Source organism: Dryobates pubescens, chromosome 7 (genome assembly GCF_014839835.1).
Source record: "Dryobates pubescens isolate bDryPub1 chromosome 7, bDryPub1.pri, whole genome shotgun sequence".
NCBI classification, from domain to species: domain Eukaryota; kingdom Metazoa; phylum Chordata; class Aves; order Piciformes; family Picidae; genus Dryobates; species Dryobates pubescens.
In genome coordinates this window covers 743,290-762,035 of record NC_071618.1, presented here as the reverse complement: position 1 = coordinate 762,035, position 18,746 = coordinate 743,290, and the positions used below count along the sequence as shown (strand labels likewise).

Sequence of the window (18,746 nt, the reverse complement as noted above, 5' to 3'; positions counted from 1 at the left end):
CTGTGCTCACTCGGTGGACAGTCCTGAAAACATTGTAAATAATGTGAACAGAATGTGATCCCAAACTAGCACTTTAATTTAATTATAGAGTGTTTCTAAAGCACTGTATAAGGTTTTGTGCTTTTGCAGGCATCCCAAGCCATCCCATGTATTTGCATTGATACATTCCTACAGATACATTTGTTTTTTCTGAAGTAAATGATGGCTTAGAAGAATTCAAACATGATTCATGGACCAATAAGGGACCGGACTCTGTTGTATCACTGCTTGTCTGTATGTTTCAAAAGCAGTTTTTAAATACCTGGAGTCAGTTTAGAGTAAAGCCCTTTATACTTTGCCCAGTGATACATGATTCCTTGAATAGGCAGGAGTGTGTGCAACACTGAACACCTTTTTCTTAATCCTTCTCCAGCTATATAATTTCAGTAATCTCAGTTCTTTGTTGGAAATATTTGAAGTATTGGAGTAATTTGTAGTGTTCTTCCACCTTGAAAAGTATTACTTTAGTCTTGGCTGAGGGGAAGAATTAGATCTCTTTACGTGTTGCCCTCCTGAATTAAATTAACCCTAGGTTCTGTATTAATTTCTACTAGGAAGGATGTATTCTGGAAAAGCTTGAGCAAGGAACTGGAGAGGGGAAAAATACCCTTACATTTGTGAAAATGATTTAAAGTTGCCAGCGTAATGCTGAAAGGCTATTAAAAATGCTGGTGTTTTTCAGGCTCCATTGATTGCCAACGCAAAAAGCAAAACCACACCCCACACAGACCTGATGAAGTAGCATCAGCTTTCTGACCTTAGTGGTCTCTGAAGGGTTTTGCCAATTTCTGCTATAAAGACTTAGCTGCTAGAACTTGAAGTAGCTTAATTTTGAGAATGAAGCCTTCTTTCAAGGGGACAAACTTTGATATCTCTAAAGGGAAGGTACACAAGCCCCGAGTCCTTCATTGAGTTCAATGGTATCCTACCACAGGGCACTAAATGAAGCATTTTCGTTATTGAACTGAAGTGTGTGACCACTGGTGCTAGGCTTCATTTCAGGGCAAAGGTAAGGTATACAGTTAGGCTGCAGCTGCCTGCAGGACAGGAGCTCATACTGTTAGCTGGAACAGGAGTGGGTCTTGACTTGACTTGAATCAATCCCTTGCCTTCTGTGGATCCAGTGGTTTTGTGCGTTCCTTATTAAAAGGGGAAGGTTGCTCAGTATCTACTGAGAGGGGAAGAGGATTCTCTTCAAGCCTTAACAGTGGCTGAAATACACAGTACTGTAAGATGCACTGCCAGCATATTTGGTATTTTAAGATAAATGTAGTTTTTCCTTAGAGATCAAATTCTAGTATTGATATATTAAGTCTTACTCTAACCAGTTTGCTCTTGCATTGTTTTGACAACTGAATTTAGGCCTCATTTTTCATACTGAACACTGCTTTGGAAAGCTGTCATTTTCATTTTCCAGAAGGTATTGTTTGTAACAGTCAATTTATATTCCTGTCTTGTGGACTTTACAGCTGCAGGTATTGTCACAAACCCACCCTTGTAGCCACACTAAACTTGTACTTTCCTTCCATGTTCACACACCTGCCACTCAAAATGGTAGAGGTGATAATACCCTCTGGACTTCTAAAGAATGGGCTTTAAAATTTGCTGCTGTATTTGGAAACCTGATATGGGTCATGTTAATTGTGCCTTTCATCACTGTTACTTCTGTGTGCCAGAGTCAGCCATGTGTATTTGAAGTAGTCATTAAAATAAATCTGTTCCCCAGTTGGTTCATAAAAGGAAGGGACAGTTCTCTTATCTAGAGAGTTGTTGCTTGACCATCGCAACACTATTAAGGATCTGTACTTTCACACAGTCCCAAGGCAAGCTGTTCCAATATTACCCTTCAGTAAAACTGCTTTTTGGTGTCACTGAAACCCTCATAATGTAGAGCTTATGCCAGTATGTGCAAAATACCTGCAGAAAGAGTTACGCTAAATAGACTTGTTGCAGTTAAATTTAAGCTACACAGATGTACAAGTAACTTGTTTTTAGGAATGTACTGCAAAAGTATTTGAACAAAACTGCTAACATGTTTACTGTTGTAAATATTTTAATAAAAAAGAAGACTTCAAACTTTTTTTACAGTTATCTACAATAAAGAGAAATTTACAACCATTTACAAAATGTTCTTAACTTTTTCTTTACTGTTACGACAGCTAAGATAAAATCAAAATAAATCATTAGATACATGCAGTCCTGTGTTTATCTCACTCTGTATTTATAAAAGGAGCAAAGCATCTTGGTGAAGTTCCATCCACATGCTAATGAGATCAAATAGAGCATGATGAGAAGTGCAAACGGATACAAAAGAATAGCAGTGTTCTTCAGAAAGGGCAATGCTGAAACAGAAATGACAAGGAAGCAATTATAAGGCCCTACTTTTTCACTGAAAGGTAAAATGGCCTTGGGAGGAAGACAGCAAGAAAAAGCACTACTGCTCTTGCTTGCTGCCTTAGTAGGGCAGGTTTGTTGTCTCTACCCTACTCGTCCTACTGTCTTCACAGCTCAGATACTTGAGTTAACTGGTATTAGGTAATGCCCTGGGAAACAATTTTACCTAAAAACACAGCCCTAAGCTCTTCCTGTAATTTGTGTCTAATGCAAACATTTTGAAGTGGATTTAGAGGAACAAGAAAAACAAAGAAGGGAAGCTGGTACAGTGCAGAACGTGAATTCTTGGGCTTACAATGTTCACCCAGCTGGGAACCAGGATGGGTGAATTTCTAACAAGTATTTTACCATGAAGAATGAATTACTTCAACACCCAGCTCAACCTCTGCTTTACAAAGATTTTAAAGCAAAATTTGCTTTACAAATTAGACTACAATATTGCTTTTGCTTTTAGTCAAATACAAGTGTTACTGTTACTCACCACTGTATCCTAGGAATGTCACATAGATGTAATAGCCAATTGCAATTAGCCATAATGTGTTCCCAACAAAATACCCGATGACAGAATCGGATATGATGACATCTGAAAGAGACAATGCTCTCAGCTGATTTGGTAGAGCATAATTTTGAAGTGGAGAACACAAAATATTCTACTTACAGTTGATGAAAAACAGCTGGATAAAGTGCAGAATGACCAGAAGTGGATAGAAAGCATTCAGATGAACATCAAAGGTGTATCCCCACTCCACATCATAGTCCCTGTTCTGCTGCTTCACCAAGTACTTATTAGAAATGAACCTACAGGAAAAGACAGAGAATGTTGTTAATGTGAATCTACGAAGCTGACTGACAAAACGTTGGTTTGAGAGAGTAAGCCACATGCAATCCTGACTGTACCCTGACAAGTTTCTGCTACTTCAGAGAAAATATTCCAAGAATGATGCAGACCAGACTATGGGTAAAGTTTTTTTCCCTTGCACACAACAGCTAAAATACACTGCTGGCAGTACAGAAACAATTTTAAAACACATCAGTGCTATGATTTAACAATGCAGTTAAAGGTCTCAGCAAGTATGCCGCTTTTGTTTGTACCAGCACTCTTCTGAAGTCATCTCCCAATATGTATATGATCAGAGTATCTTGCACAGAGGTGGTTTATTTCATCTCTGCAGAAATGGTGCACTGTGAGGACAGGAAGAGGGCAGGTTAGCACTCTTAAAATGAGCCTGCGCTTCTTGAATTCAAGTGCCAACAGAACACGCACTGCCTGGTGTTACAGATTACGGAATAAACCTCAAGACTGTTTTCTACAGATGAAGTTCTGCTGACACCAGGAAATTTATCCCCTTTAGAAGAGGAATAAGAAGTCAATATATGCCCAGAAAGAATTAGGATGCCAAAGTCTTTATGGTAACTTCCTCTGACATACTCTTTGTGCCAAGCGCAGGGTCAGAAAGAGGCAGAGCCTGTCTTCAAGGTGAGGCGAGGCAAAAAGGGGTTTAGACGTGTTTGGAATGGGGCAAGTTTTTGATACAAAGAGGTGAGCCTGTGCTGGTCACTAGGTATTAAGGCCTGCAGGAAGCTGACTAAAAGACAGAGAAAAACCAGCAGGTACTGAAGTCTTCCAAGTTTAGGAGACTGCGTCCCAAGTTGCAAAATGCTGGAGGATGGGGTGGGAAGCATTACTATACGCTCATCCTCAAGCAATTTACAGTTTGCTGTCTTGAACAGGAGAATAGATCAGACAGAACTTTATCAGCTATAGTACCTCTATGTGCCTCACCTGAGCTTTACAATTATGAGGAGTTCCCAAGGTCACTATTTGAAAGGAATCTATCCCTTTTCTGATCAGCATGAGTTTAAACTCTTGGCTCCATTAGTAAGAAATTTGAAGTGTTCTTGCTGCCTTAGTTTTTTGGTAGAGCAAAAATTCCTTCTTTGATGCCCTCCACTTGCCACACCATAGAAACCAGTGGCTTCCCATTGGTTCACAGCTCCCTTGCTGGTGCAGGACACATTGGCTTATAAACTGACTTGCTACTACCCCTCTCCTACTCGTAAGTCTCTGGACATTACAGGGTTAAGACTAGCAGCATCTATTACGAAAGCATAAAGTCAATATGCAAGAAATAGAACAAATGCTTATAGTGGAAATGGCTAAAACCTCCAGCAAGAAGCATAGTCCAATTATATATTGCTCTGTGTACACAAAATCATCCATAAGCTTATGTTACTTAAGCTGCTGAACCAAAATAAGGAACAATAAATTTTTTTTATATAACCAAATTTTCTGTTTGGCTACTATGATTTCTATTTTTGCTGAAGACACACCAGATGAAGACAGAAAACAAGATAAAATGTTCATTTTAATACAAACTTCCTGGATATTCCTCTTCTGCAGGAAATCATTTTAAAAAGTGTTATTTCCCAAAGCAGTATTTTGCATTACCTTAACAGCACAAAACCTCCAGTCAATTTCACTGTAACTTTGCCCCAAACAGAGAATCAAGTGTCCTGCCAACACCAGAAGACAGCCCATATTCCAACAGGAAAACCGCGCTCAGTTTCAGACATCACTACTTACCACATCAGAGTTGCAATCAGGAGGCCAACACCTACACAGTCTATGAACACAACCCAAAGCAGCAGCTTTATTGTTTCAAAGAACCCCATGTCCAGCACAAATCCAAATCCCACAGTAGACACTGAAATGAGATTACTCAAGTTAGCTAGGGAAAAGACATCATGAGGTCTTAAATTGAGTATATTGTTATGAAATCTCCAGTTTCCTTATTATTTTTCTCCCTGACATTTTCAAACAGCTCATTTTTTCCACCAAATACTAGGCATAATGCAATTTACTCACAGCATAAACCCTTTCACAGACTAGAGAACATTTATCTGTACTTAGGCTTAAGCCTAGGTTAACTAAGCCTAACTCCTTAAGTTAGGAGGGAGTGACAGAATTGGTTGTTGATTGAACTGGAAATTGTATCACTCCCAACTATCTTTTAAAAATTCACACAAAGCTACAATAGAATATTCTTTGGTTTATAACAGCTTCTTGTGAACTCAAACCATGCATGTGGTAACTCTGAAGTAAAAGCATGTAACAGCTTTCATATTATTAATAGTGATGTGCTATATAACAGAAGATGACTAGGATTTTACTTATTGCTTTTGCAATTCAGTCTAAAAATGAAGATGTTTACAGCTTAATTCTGCAAGATACAACATGTCACTAGGGCTTTTACTGTAAAAGCAGTATTTTATGTGCAATGTTCAGATAAACCAAATGTTCAGTATTTTTTAACTAAAGCATGCCTGTGTGGCATGGGGTTTTATTACTGTCTGTAAGGTTACAGGGAACTAGAGAGTTCAAAATGCAACAGAAAACAAGTTGAAATAGAGATTAATTCAGGATAACACAGTAACAGTTATGTGCTCTCTGTTTCAAATTCCTACCTTTAGTTCCAAAAGGTTAGGCCATTTTCTTGCATTCTAATGAAAAAATAATCTATATTAATTGACCTTTCTCTGTGTGTGCACATACACAATTAGAAGGGCCAGAAATGTTCATCCTTAACTTTCCCTTCCTCTCTTTCTTGCTATCTATTCCATTACACTCACCACAGAGCCAGATACTGAGAAGCACTAAGAAAGCAGGATCATCTCTTGCCCATTGGTCTTTTGTCTGTTTTCTGTAGTGAAAATTCCTATAAACCCTCTGTGGTGAAGTAAACAGGTAAAGCATCTGCCAAAGAGCAAACTCAAAGTCCATCTGTCGGAAGTGGAAGAGCCTCCGCAGGTACTTGTAGCGTTTTGCACCAGCTGTATGCCTTGCAGCATCTCTGGGGCTCAGCACACCATTGCCCTGGCTCCGAGAATTAACTGAAGTGGTTGGCAGCATTTTGCTAAAGGAAGAATTTGAAAGGTTATTTGCTTTTGTATATAATGAAGACTGAAAATAAATGCATGCAATGCAGGCCACAACTTCACTACTGAAGCTACAAAAAACTATCAACAGAATCACAGAATGCTTTGGATTGGAATGAACCTTTGATGGCCATCTAGTGCCACTCCCTCTGCAGTGACCAGGGACATCTTTGATTAGATCAGGTCACCCAGAGCCCCATCCAAGCTGACCTTGAATGCTTCCAGAGATGGGGTATCCACCACCCTCTACTCAACCTTTAAAAGCATTTCACCACCTTCATTAAAAAAAAAAAGAGTATAAAAATTATTCCTTTATCTAGTCTAATTCTATCCTTTTGCAGTTTAAGTCCATTACCCGTTGTTCTGCCACAATGGTCCCTGCTAAAAAGACTGTCCTCAACTTTCTTATAGGCCTCCCTTTAAGTACTGGAAGGCCACAGTCAGGTCTCCCCAGAGATTTCTTCAGGCTGAACAACCCCAACTCTGGCAACGTTTCCTCATGCATCCTTCTAATCATCTTCAAGGCCCTCCTCTGGACACACTTGAGCAGGACCATGGCCCCAAAGCTTGACACTACTCCAGGTATGGTCTCATCAGAGTGGATTAGCAGGGCAGAATATCACACCCCTCGACCTGCTAGCCACACGTCAAATACAAACCATGGCATTCACAGGCAAGTACGTCACCTTGTTGAACGCCGGGAAGACAGCAAGTGGGAAACTAGGCGCACTGGGAAACTACTGCTTCCAGCATTGTCAGGAAGCCCAACTTCCGCGCCTCCTCAGCCCGTGGGGCTGCTTTGCGGGGCCGGGGACGCCAGCTCTCTCCCAGCACCACACCTTAAACCGATTCGAGGCGTTCAGCGCTGACGGCCTTCGCAGGAGGCGAAAAGTCGGAATCCGAAGCCAGGGCCAAGGCACCGGCCTCTCTGCTGGCTGTTCAGCCCACACCAAAACAGTGCTGCCCGAAGCGACCCCGCGACCGCCCCCACCCCGCAGGCAGGAGCCACCCTCTCCGCGGGACCCGCACCTCAGCGCTGAGCTCCCTGCCCCGCCTTGTCAGCAGCTAGGCTGGAGCCAGCGCGCTGCGCTCCGCACCGCTCGGGGAGGGGGAGGGGGAGGGGCCTCACCTGCTGCCCCGGCCGCAGCACGACCCCCGCCTCACGCGCCTCCGCTCCCGCACAGCCTTCCGGCAACGTCCGCAGCGCAGGCGCGCGAGTTTCCTTCCCCCCGTCGCCCCGCCCCTTCCGTCGCCCCGCCCCTTCCGTCGCCCCGCCCCTTCCGTCGCCCCGCCGGCAGGGCAGTCAGGGCTCGGGGTGTCAAGATGGCGGCGGCTGTCGTTAGTGGTGTTTGAGTAGCCCGTACGAGGCGGGGACCTGGCCTTGCCGCAATGCCCAAGTACTACGAGGATAAGGAGGAGGACGGGCGGGCCTGTGGGGGAGTCAGGGAGGACCTGCGGCAGTGCCTGCTGGAGAGTCCCTGCGTCCTGCAGGTGAGCAGTGCTGCCTCTGCAGAAAGCCTCGTAGGCCCTACCCCTCCCCCATCCCCGCTTTCCCATGTTAGACTCTGTGGGAAGAGTACCACCCCGAGGCCCGCTCTCGGGGCCCGGCGCACGGGAAGCCGCTGTCTGAGGTGGCCCCACCGCACCCGCGGCCCTTGGCGGCTTAGGGACGTCTTCTGGCTGGGCAAGCCTGCTGCTGTTAGGACTGGGGGGTGCAGTGCACCTCTGGTTGTGGAGCGGCGTGACCGAGCCCCACGAAGGAGGAGATGTTATTTCATCCCGTTCAAGCCTGTTAATTCGTGTCGTACGCACGTTATGAAATTACAGCATAAGAAGAAAGATGAAGTCACTTAGCAAGATACCGAGTAAACATCCGAGATATTTTCTCTTTGATAAGGTGCAGGAATTCATCAAGTCTTTAATCTTTGATTTTTAATCTAACAGGAAAACAAAAGTCCTAAACAATGTTTGATGGAAGGACACTGTAGGAGTTTGCAAATGACATTTTTTGCATGCAAAAGATCAATGGTAAGTCTTTGTGGTGCTTTTTCTGCTTGTGGCCTGGCTGTTTCATGTACTTTTCCCGTGTTTTCTGAAGAAAATCAGTTGAAGTCAGTAAAATTGGTGCCACTGAGCAGAACAGGCCTTTGAATTCTATTTAAAATATGAATGTCATACACTGTTCTCATGAAGAAAAAAGCTGCAGAGTACAAAAGATGGAAAAGTGTGTAATTAAATTGAATTAGATTCTAAATGTGACAGATAAATGAGGTACTAAAAAAGGAGTTTTTAACCTGTCAGGGCATTGGAAGAGATGTATTCAGAGAACATTTAAATTAAAAGGTTGTCTCCTTGAAAGAGACTTTCACTGTTTAAGCAGGCTTTTGCATTTAAGTTGTGCTGCTGGTTTTGCTTGGGTTTTTTTGAGGATTCGAGTGGATGTTAAGTAACAGGTTGTTGGGTTATTTAACATATAGTGAGCCATCAAGTGTGATTGTGAGAAGACTGTTTTAAAAATGTGATTGAAATTTCCTCTCATTTTGGTGGGAGTTCTGTGTCCAGAAATGCCCTGCATGTGTTTCAATGACACATTAAAAAAGAGTGAAGAAGTGGTAATGGTGGTATCAAAAATTTGTAAGCATGAGCACTCAGAGGCTTATTTTTATTTTTAGCCATTGTAATATGTAATGAAGAATATACAGCTGAAACTGTACCTAAAATTTTTCTTCCATTCTGTGTTTTTACTTACAATAGAATCACAGAATGATTTGGAGTGGAAGAGACCTTAAAGGTCATCAAGTTCCAATCTGCCTGGGTATCACTGAAAAGAAATTGGTTCCATCCTCCTGACAGCTACCCTTCAGATGCTTGTAGACATTCATAAGGTCCCCTCTCAGCCTTCTTTTCTCCACACTAACGGGCCCCAGGTCTCAGTCTTTCCTTGTAAGAGTGATGCTCCAGTCCCCTAATCATCCTTGCAGTCCTATGTTGAACTCTCTTCCGTAGTTCCCTGTCCCTCTTGAACTGGGGGGCCTGCAACTGTATGCAGTATTCCAAATGTGGTCTGACTAGGGCTGAGTAGAGAAGGAGGACAACTTTCCTTGACCTGCTGGACACAGTCTCATTAATGCACCCAAGTATACTATTGTCCTTGGCCACCAGGGCACATTGCTGTCCCATGAATAACTTACCAGGACTCCAGCCCTGTCAAAGTCTCTCTGGAGTAGTAGCAATTTTTGTACCTCTGCTATATGAGTTGTATTAATCCATTGAACAACAAAGGGTTATTTCTGTGGATAGGAAAAAAAGCTGCATATTTAATGCTTGAAATGCCTATTTGATGCTGGATATTTGTATGTCCAGATGATGTGCTTGTATATCTGTGTCTGGAATGTTAAAGGGGCTTGATGAAACTTAAGTTTCTGGTGAAGTTTCTTCATTCATGCAGGAAGAGACCTGGCTCTTATATTATTCTATTTAACCATTCCAAATTCTTAGGCTCATGAGTGACATTTTTCTTGTCTTGTTAACTGTACAGTTCAATAATTTGCTACTTGGTGTAATAGTGAGGCTTAAAGAGTACCTAAAAAGCAAGTTGAACAATAAATGCAGATATAACTTACAGTATGTTGAAATCATTAGGAGTTCTGCCTAGGTGCTCCTCACTTTTTAAGAAAACACAGTATTTATCAGAGGAGTAAACTTTAGAACACTTAAAGTAGGAGCAGGGTTTAAAGTTGAAGCTGCTTGGTTAATTGGGCAAGCTGTGTCACTCTGTAGTTCACATCTTTACAAATTTTTGTGCAGTTCTGAATTCTGAAAGAGGGTTAGTTAAAAGAGATAAAAAGATACCACCTCAATCTAATGGCTGAATATGATGAATTGCAGTTTGTAACAGCCATCTAAATTCAGAAGAATTCTGAATTTTCACAGGATCAAAGTACATTTTTCATCTGTACTGGAAAAGAACTTGCAATGTAGCTTCTCTAAGCGCTGCTTTTATTTTATCTTCATAGTATTTTTTTGCCTTCCATTCAGTGCTTTTTTGTAACTTCCAAGAATAAACCAGCAGATTTTAAAAGCTGAATATTATTTCAGGTTTTACTGTTTTTTGTTTACCAAAACTTACTGGATTTAAACTACCTGCATCCTCACAGACATTTGCAGTGACTCCCACATCAACCCAATCTGAATTTTCCTCCTTCACCTTATTAGTTAACTGTGGAAAAATAGATCTAAGCAGATTTACACTACCTTGTTTTCATGTGTTTTTTTGCCATCCCACTATTGCTGTTCTGTCATTTTTGTTGCTGTTTATTTCAGAATGCAGAAAATTCTTATCACATAATTTAACTTTTGTGTGAAATGTAAGATAATGCAGTGTTTTGTTTGAAGAATTCTATAGCTTGTTTGCTACATTGATAATTTTCTTGTCAGTGTCTTCTGCTTTATTCTGTGCTTTCTTCTAAAGTTATGAAGTGCTGAGATAGCACAAACACTATAAAGTATTTATTTTGCAAAATGTATGATTTTAATATATTTACTTTAATTTTCAGTTGGATGCCAGGGCAAGATTCAGAGGAAGGAAGGGATACTGAAATCCTTGTGAAGAGACCCAGACATGGGAAATTGGGGTCCATCGTTTCGTTTTAAGGAAAGCAGGGAAGATTGTATCTGCTGCATCCCGCCATGCAGTATTTTTGTGGAAATTACCTGCTCCTGACTATTCCAATAGATTGATCTGGACCCATATTTAGATGTTAAAAAGAAAGCAAGCTTAAACCTGCAAGGTCTGGTCAAAATGGGTACTTGTCATGCATTGGTAATAAAATTGTAGACTCCAGAAGAAGATGCAGAAGTGATTATTCTGTTTCAAAGTGAAGTTGTCTTTTGTGATTTTACTAATTCTGATGATATTTTACCACTATAAGTTGTAGGAGATCTGGAGCTGGGAGTTCCCTTGACTGGTATCCAAGAGGATACCTCAGGATAGAGCTGTCTGTGGAAATGACAAGTTCACCGAGGTTGTGAAATGTATGTACAAGCTGCTTCCTCCCCAGAAGGTTTGTTCCCCAATAAACCTGCACCAGTAAGATGGAGTGGTGATGTTTTCATGGTCCCACATCTACAAGGATGGTATTGCTTTCCTCTTATAACAGATTCTTTTTAATGTGATGATGGCTGTACATATTCATTCTTGCTGGACAACTAGATTAAATTCTATGTCTCATCTTTCTGTAATTGGTGTAAGTCCAACAGAACTGCAACATTATTCTAGTCAATGACTTCAAAGTTATTATGCCAGGATATAGTTAACTGCATTTCTTTGGATGAGTGAGGAAGGCGTTCCTCAAGCCTGTGGCTGCTGTTACTGTGTTCTAGAAGTATTTGCAACAGTCTTTAAGCTTCCCTTGAGGTAACCTGAATGATCTTCTCCTTTATTGTCCAAGCAAATATGAATCCAAACATACATACAAACAAGAGATGAAGCTCTGGACTTTACTGTATTTATAGGAAGTCACATTCCACAAACTTACTTTGAGAGCAGTTTTCTTGTTTTCACTTTGTCACTTTCTGAATTCTTCAGTTCACTTTTATGGGTGTAAAATGTTCAAATTGCCATTCACATTAATTTAAAGTCTAACTAGTTTCTGCTACACACTTCTTAAAACTTGCTCTTAACATTATTTTGCTTTCCTTTGATCAAGGATGACTGTAGATCTGTCTGTGGCTTGACAGTGTACTTGGAGACAATTAGTCTCTCTTCCCCCACACTGATAAAGAAGTGGGGTTTGTAGGGTTAAAAAGCATTAAATAGTGCTTAAACTGTGAATGCAGTGAGTATTTTGTGGTTCTGTTTAAGAACTTGTGTCTGGTGTCCCCAAGGGATCAGTTCTGGGCCCCATCCTCTTTAATATCTTCATTGATGATCTGGGTGAGGGGATTGAGTCAGTCAGTAGCAAATTTGCAGATGGCACCAAGTTGGGAGCAGATGTTGATCTGTTGGAGGGAAGAAGGGCTCTGCAAAGAGACCTCGACTGACTGGACAGATGGGCAGAGTCCAACATGATGACATTCAACAATCCAAGTACCAGGTGCTGCACCTTGGCCACAACAACCCCAGGCAGAGCTACAGGCTGGGGTCGGAGTGGCTGGAGAGCTGTCAAATGAAAGGGACCTGGGGGTGCTGGTTGAGAGCTGCCTAAACATGAGCCAGCAGTGTGCCCAGGTGGCCAAGAAGGCCAGTGGCACCCTGGCCTGCATCAAGAATAGTGTGGCCAGCAGGAGCAGGGAAGTCATTCTGCCCCTGTACTCTGCACTGGTTAGGCCACACCTTGAGTCCTGTGTCCAGTTCTGGGCCCCTCAGTTTAAGAAGGACATCGAGACACTTGAACATGTCCAGAGAAAGGCAGTGAGGCTGGGGAGAGGCCTTGAGCACAAGCTCTATGAGGAGAGGCTGAGGGAGCTGGGATTGTTTAGCCTGGACAAGAGAAGGCTCAGGGGAGACCTTACTACTGTCTACAACTACCTGAAGGGTGGTCGTAGCCAGGAAGGGGTTGGTCTCTTCTCTCAAGCAACCAGCACCAGAATGAGAGGATGCAGTCTCAAGCTGCGCCAGGGGAAGTTTAGGCTCGAGGTGAGGAGAAAGTTCTTCACTGAGAGAGTCATTTGCCATTGGAATGGGCTGCCCAGGGAGGTGGTGGAGTCACCATCCCTGGAGGTGTTCAAGAGGGGATTGGCCATGGCACTTGGTGCCATGGTTTAGTCATGGGGTCTGTGGTGACAGGTTGGACTTGATGATCTTTGAGGTCTCTTCCAACCTTGGTGATTCTGTGATTTCCTTCCTTCAGTGTCTACCTCCTTCCTTGCCTCCTTCCTTACACTACATGGTAGTGTAACTCTTATATGTGTAAAGTCAGCTTCAGACAAGCTGTTTAGAAATAAGATTAGGAAATAACGAGAGAGGAGAGTCATAGTAACTTATTTTCTTGGCTAAAGCTTACAGCTATGTGACTGATGTACATTTAGTCTGGACAGATGCATGTGACACTTTGTAAAACTGATAATTTCACTGTATGGGTGCATGTTGATGATTTGATTCTGTCTTAAGCAACTGCTCTGTGATCAGCCAAAGTATGTTTGTTTTCCTTGTATGTAGGATTTTATTTTTGCAATCAGCACTGATTGCAAGTTTTCTTGTTTTCATGTTCTGTTGACCATGTGAAAGCTAGTTCATTTGCTGAAGTGCTCTAAACATTAACAAAAAGGACTAAAAATAAAGCCGCTTGGCAGGTAGTTGTTGAAGAGTGAGAATGGTACATGGTTTTGGTAGTCAGGGACTCTTACGAGGTGTCAGGCTTGATTGTTCAGATGATGTTCCCTTTCTCATCCATTATCACTGAGCCTCTCCTAATGGTGCTGCAGCAACTCCTTTTGGAAAGGAGCAGACAGATAACCAGTTAAAGTTATTTTTAGTAGTTGCCTTGATACGGCAGAGATCAAGGGTTAGAATTCAATGTAGTGTTTGCGATTAGACCTTTGAGGATTTAGTAATTCTAATTTAACAGAATGCTTGTGTTACCTGAGCTAATAGAATCTTGGTGTCAAAACTTCCAAATTATTTTAGTGAACCATTGTAGGACAGTATAAAGATACATAAAATACATATTGAAATACTGAGTTGCCTGAGAGGTTATCATTGTTCAATTCCAATACTATCTGACATAATAATGCTGTCTAAAAATGACACATTACATAATTGCCTTGGGACTTTGAGCACTGTCCTACTTGAGAGCTATTCATGTGTCTTGTGTGAAAAATAATCTCTTTTGTTAATGGAAAGCCCTGCAAATGTGCATATGTGATTCCAGCTTTTTTCCTGATATATAAAATGTTTTTATTTGGATATATTTTTAAGCTCATGTCTTGTGCTACACCACTGGCTTTTATTAAAAAGTACTTACTTCTAGTCTGTGGTAGATTTTGTGAGATTGAAGTGCTGGAGTGGGTCCAGAGGAGGGTCACAAAGATGATCACAGGGCTGGAGGACATTTCCTGTGGGGACAGGCTGTGAGAGTTGGGGCAGTTGAGCCTGGAGAAAAGAAGACCTTATAGCTGCATTCCAGTACCTGAAGGGGGCCTGAGGAAAGGTGGGAGGGGACTTTTTAATTGCAGTGATAGGATGAGAGGGAATGGATTGAAGCTTAAGGAGGGCAGATTTAGACTGGATGTTAGGAAGAATTAATTTACAGTAAGGGTGGTGAGACTTGTAAGAGGTTGCCCAGGGAGGTTGTGGATGCCCCCTCCCTGGAGATGTTCAAGACCAGGTTGGATGAGGCCATGAGCAGTCTGGTCTAGTGAAAGGTGTTCCTGCCCATGGCAGGGCGATTGGACCCAGATGATCTTCAAGGTCCCTTCCAACCTAAACCATTCTATGAATCTATGAACATGTAATCTATTTGAATCTGTGAAATTGAACTGCTGAGGACAAAAGTGTGAAATGGCAATAAAAAGCATATGGTGGTTTTAGAATCACAAGTATATGTAATGCCAATAATTTATGTTGAATAAGTACAGGGTACAGTGTGCAAAACCCTTTAACTTCACAAATTTCTCCCATTTGTCTTAAATGGTGGCAGAGTCAAAGGGTGCTGAATGCTGAGATTCTCATTAATCTGTGGCTCTGTCAATGTTGGGACCTGTCTGTTACCACATCTATTATCACTTACTAACGTGTTCTCACCCTGTGGCCTAATTCTGCAAACATGTTTGTGTTTAATAGCTGTAAACACTTATTCCAGAACTATTCACATGGTGGTTATGAAAAAATATGCCACAGCCATTTACTGTGGTTTGACAATTCTTTAGCTCATTAACTGTGTTTTTTGAAGTTTGTATGAAGTGATAAGCATATTCCTTAAGTAGAATCTGTTTAATGAAGGCCTCTGTGTACCTAAATTGAAAAGTAAAAAAAGGGTTTGGCATTTAAGTGGTATGCATCTTTGAAAAAAAACAAACAGCATTTTGGAAGCTTTTCTGCTTCCAGAATGTGTGCATTTGTATTACAGAGAGCTTCAGTACTCACTGGTTGGCATAAGAGATTGGTTGTATATTCTCTCATCACTTTTAAGTTCTCAGGAAATAGCAGGTTGGATGGTAGTTGTTTTTTGTGTTTTTTTCCCCAAGTAAACTTCTAAAATATCTAGACTGACACTTTCTGCTCACAGGAGGAGCACTAAGTGAAATAATACAAAAATGCAGCTGTAGGTGGTAAGCAGTATCTGTTGTTTTAAGCCTTTGGTTGGAAAACAGAACTGCAGCAGCTTTGTTGACATGATGAATTTCACAGGTACCCATGCTACCTTAGCACTTGATCTGAGGTAATTTAGAACATTTGTATTTATTCTAAATATGTATTTCACAGTCTAAAGCTGAAGAGCACGGCAGAGTTTAATTTCCATTATAAACTGTAGTTAACAGAAGAGTAACCAGAAACCTTAAGGTCTTTTCTCCTTTTGCTTTTTTTCAAATGTGCATGCTGAATTATTTGTCTCTGGCTTGGTTTTGCTGCAGGTATCTTCAGAAAATTATGAACCACTTGTTTCTCTAACAACTCTCTGAAGGAAGAAAATTCTATAAACAGAGCAGCTTCTGGAAGTGGACTCTGCTTTCTTGTCAGGATTTACATTAGGCTGATTAATCATACCCTTAAACATTAAAAGGAGAAGAAGCAACAAACTTAAGTATTTTAGTATCTGCTTCATGATGTCAACAGCAGGTGATACATTTCAAGTAATAATGTATTTTTGTAGATAAACATTGAAATTATTTTTCCCCTCAAGCTGGTATTTTTCTGTCTTGGTGAACGCTCTTATGTACCATATTCTTCCTTTCTGTATAGGTACTAATGGACTGAAGGGTAATGGAAGGGACTGATTGTTTAAGATTTTTACCAACAGAGGGAATTATACAAGTGAATCTCTGTGACTTGACACAAAGTATCCAAACCTGGTTTGTAGTATTGCTACAATTACTGTAAAAGAAGCTAGAGAAAAAATAGCAACTACAGAAATTGGCTTGCAATTCATAAATTCAAATTATAAACTGTGCTAGTATAGGATTGTATTTTGTTTTCTCATTATCGTGAAGGATAAAGAATACAGAATTTTTCTGTCAAATTTTAAGGCTTTTTTTGTTGGGGGAAGTTTTGAAGTCTTTCTGGTGCACAGGTGACAGGTCTAATATTTGTTAGTGCTCATCTCAGGCTTTTGATTCTGTGTCAGCCATCTCTCTCTAATGTCTGTAGCAGGATGGGTTTCTGGAAATCTGAGTGGGAAGAAGTGTTGGTGGTCATTGAATCACTGGCATGCTGAGGAAGATGAGGATAAATGGTGTGCTGACGGGATTGATTATCAGATGTGTAAAAGTTTTCATTGCTCAGTGTAAAGGCAGAAAGTATATTAAGTGCTTTGTCAGGTGAGTCTGGACATGCAGTAAAATGTCCCTTCCTGCTTTATATTAGCAGGTAAGAGAGTTTAACACCCTTCATCTAGTCTGACCTCCTGTGAAGGTTCTGGTTTTACACCAGAGAAATGCATTGGCTCTCAAAAAGGGCATAAACTGTAACCTACGTCTTCTTTCAATTGTATATTTCAGTACCTAGTAATCCCTCTTTTAAAAGTGCATGTCTGACTTGTGGTTAGAATGTGACTTCAGCTTCTGCTTACAGGAGAAGGAGGGGATAGCTCCACAAAAGGGGTCAGTAGTGTCTTATTTTTCCCTGATGGGAATGTATTTACAACTGGGGGTGGGGGTGGGGGTGTGGAGGGTGAGGGAAGTGTACTCAATATTTTTTGATTAAATGCCTGGATTCACTTCCTAAAGTCGTGTTGTGCCTGTCTTCCTATAGTCCCTTCACAAATTTATAATCATCTTTTAAGAAAGAGAGTGGGAGTGATGAGATCGGCAGGAAGGGCACCAGGGCAATTAAGGAGTTCAGGGCCCTTGGACACTTGATCGATGGGGCAGGAGCTCAAGTGGTGTTCTGCTCAGTTCCCTCAGTGGCAGGGGAGTACACTGAGAGGAACAGAACCCACACCATCAACAGTTGGCTCAGGGGATGCTGCCAGCGGAGGAACTTTGGTTTCTTCGATCATGGGACAACTTTTACTGCACCCGACCTGCTGGGTCCTGATGGGGTGCAGTTATCTAGGAGGGGTAAGAGAGTCCTAGCACTGGAGTTGGCAGGGCTCATTAGGAGGGCTTTAAACTAGGTCTGAAGGGGGTGGGTGAAGACATCGGTCCCTCTGCAGAGGTAAGAGTAGGGCACAAGGTAGGGTCAGTTGAGAGGTCGGGAGCCCAGCTGCAGTGCAGGTACACCAATGCACGCAGCCTGGGCAATAAGCAAGAGGAGCTGGTCCACCACCCCCGGTCCACCAGGGTGACTATGATGTAGTCACCATCTCAGAAACATGGTGGGACAACAGGCACGATTGGAGTGCTACACTGGGGGGCTACAGGCTCTTTAGGGAGGGATAGGTGAAGGAAAAGAGGAGGAGGGGTGGCTTTGTATATCAGGGAGTCACTTTCTGCCACAGAACTTGAGGTGGAAGATGAGGGAATTGAGAGCCTGTGGGTTAAAATCAGAGGGCAGCCCAACAAATCTGACATCCTGGTTGGAGTCTGTTACAGACCACCCAACCAGGATGAGGAGGCTGATAAATTGTTCTACAAACAACTGGAGGCTGTCTCAAGATCATCAGATCTTGTCCTCGTGGGGGACTTCAACCTGCCAGATATCTGCTGGGAACTTAATTCAGCAGAGAGGAGGCAGTCCAGAAGATTCCTGACGCAGCTGTTAAGTGAGCCTACCAGGGGACAGGCTCTGCTTGACTTGCTGCTCTCCAATAGGGAAGGGCTAGTGGGAGATGTGACCGTGGGAGGCTGCCTAGGGTGCAGTGACCACGAGATAGTGAAGTTTTCAATCTGCAGGGAGATAAGGAGGAGCACCAACAGAACCTTCACCTTGGACTGCGGGAGGGCAAACTTCAGCCTCTTTAAGAAACTTATTTGTAAAGTTCCCTGGGTACCAACCCTCATGAACCGAGGGGTCCAGGAGAGTTGGAGCTGCTTCAAAGAGGAGCTCTTGAAGGCACAGGAACTGGCGGTCCCCATGTGCCGAAAGATGAGCCCAGGGGAAGGCTCTGGGCCTGGATGGACAAGCAGCTCCTGGAGGATCTAAGGGAAAAAAAGAGGCTGTGTCACCTTTGGAAGGAGGGGAAGGCTTCTCAAGGTATGTTTAAGGAAGTGGTTAGACTATGTAGGAATAAAATTAGAGAAGCAAAGGCCCAGTTGGAACTGAAACTGGCCACCTCTGT

The 18,746-nt window shown here is 42.1% G+C and overlaps 2 protein-coding genes across 6 annotated transcripts; one reads left to right on the top strand and one right to left on the bottom strand.

Moving 5' to 3' along the window:
- Nucleotides 1-1,801: 1,801 nt before the first annotated feature.
- Nucleotides 1,802-7,506, bottom strand: UNC50 (unc-50 inner nuclear membrane RNA binding protein). 2 transcript variants are annotated; one of them, XM_009903043.2, is made up of 6 exons: nucleotides 7,499-7,506; nucleotides 6,064-6,347; nucleotides 5,018-5,138; nucleotides 3,092-3,231; nucleotides 2,915-3,016; nucleotides 1,802-2,381 (listed from the first exon to the last, which is right to left on the bottom strand). In XM_009903043.2, exons 2-6 carry the CDS (start codon nucleotides 6,341-6,343, stop codon nucleotides 2,245-2,247), a joined length of 780 nt encoding a protein of 259 aa, XP_009901345.1. In that variant the 5' UTR covers nucleotides 6,344-6,347; nucleotides 7,499-7,506; the 3' UTR covers nucleotides 1,802-2,244. The 2 variants fall into 2 exon arrangements, with proteins under 2 accessions (XP_009901345.1, XP_054019052.1); XM_054163077.1 differs by lacking the exon at nucleotides 7,499-7,506 and adding an exon at nucleotides 7,399-7,418.
- Nucleotides 7,507-7,715: 209 nt separating this feature from the next.
- On the top strand, nucleotides 7,716-16,321 carry LOC104302528 (cytochrome c oxidase assembly factor 5). Of its 4 annotated transcripts, none has more exons than XR_008462343.1 (4): nucleotides 7,721-7,860; nucleotides 8,314-8,397; nucleotides 10,926-11,403; nucleotides 15,943-16,320. XR_008462343.1 is itself a non-coding variant. In XM_054163078.1 (3 exons), the coding sequence occupies exons 1-3, from the start codon at nucleotides 7,759-7,761 to the stop codon at nucleotides 15,988-15,990; spliced, it is 234 nt and encodes a 77-aa protein (XP_054019053.1). In that variant the 5' UTR covers nucleotides 7,716-7,758; the 3' UTR covers nucleotides 15,991-16,321. The 4 variants fall into 4 exon arrangements, 2 of the variants coding, with proteins under 2 accessions (XP_054019053.1, XP_009901346.1); XR_008462342.1 differs by having other exon boundaries at nucleotides 10,926-11,432; XM_054163078.1 differs by lacking the exon at nucleotides 10,926-11,403 and having other exon boundaries at nucleotides 7,716-7,860; nucleotides 15,943-16,321.
- Nucleotides 16,322-18,746: the final 2,425 nt, after the last annotated feature.

What these genes read in the sequence shown, in the direction of transcription:
- UNC50 (XM_009903043.2), bottom strand. Translation starts at nt 6,343, where the DNA reads ATGCTGCCAACCACTTCAGTTAATTCTCGGAGCCAGGGCAATGGTGTG. An exon ending in CTGATTGCAACTCTGATGTG is followed by an intron (nt 3,232 to 5,017) that starts GTAAGTAGTGAT and finishes CTTTTCCTGTAG; the next exon opens with GTTCATTTCTAATAAGTACT. An exon ending in CCAGCTGTTTTTCATCAACT is followed by an intron (nt 3,017 to 3,091) that starts GTAAGTAGAATA and finishes TGTCTCTTTCAG; the next exon opens with ATGTCATCATATCCGATTCT.
- LOC104302528 (XM_054163078.1), top strand. Translation starts at nt 7,759, where the DNA reads ATGCCCAAGTACTACGAGGATAAGGAGGAGGACGGGCGGGCCTGTGGG. An exon ending in AGAGTCCCTGCGTCCTGCAG is followed by an intron (nt 7,861 to 8,313) that starts GTGAGCAGTGCT and finishes TTAATCTAACAG; the next exon opens with GAAAACAAAAGTCCTAAACA. An exon ending in TTGCATGCAAAAGATCAATG is followed by an intron (nt 8,398 to 15,942) that starts GTAAGTCTTTGT and finishes GTTTTGCTGCAG; the next exon opens with GTATCTTCAGAAAATTATGA.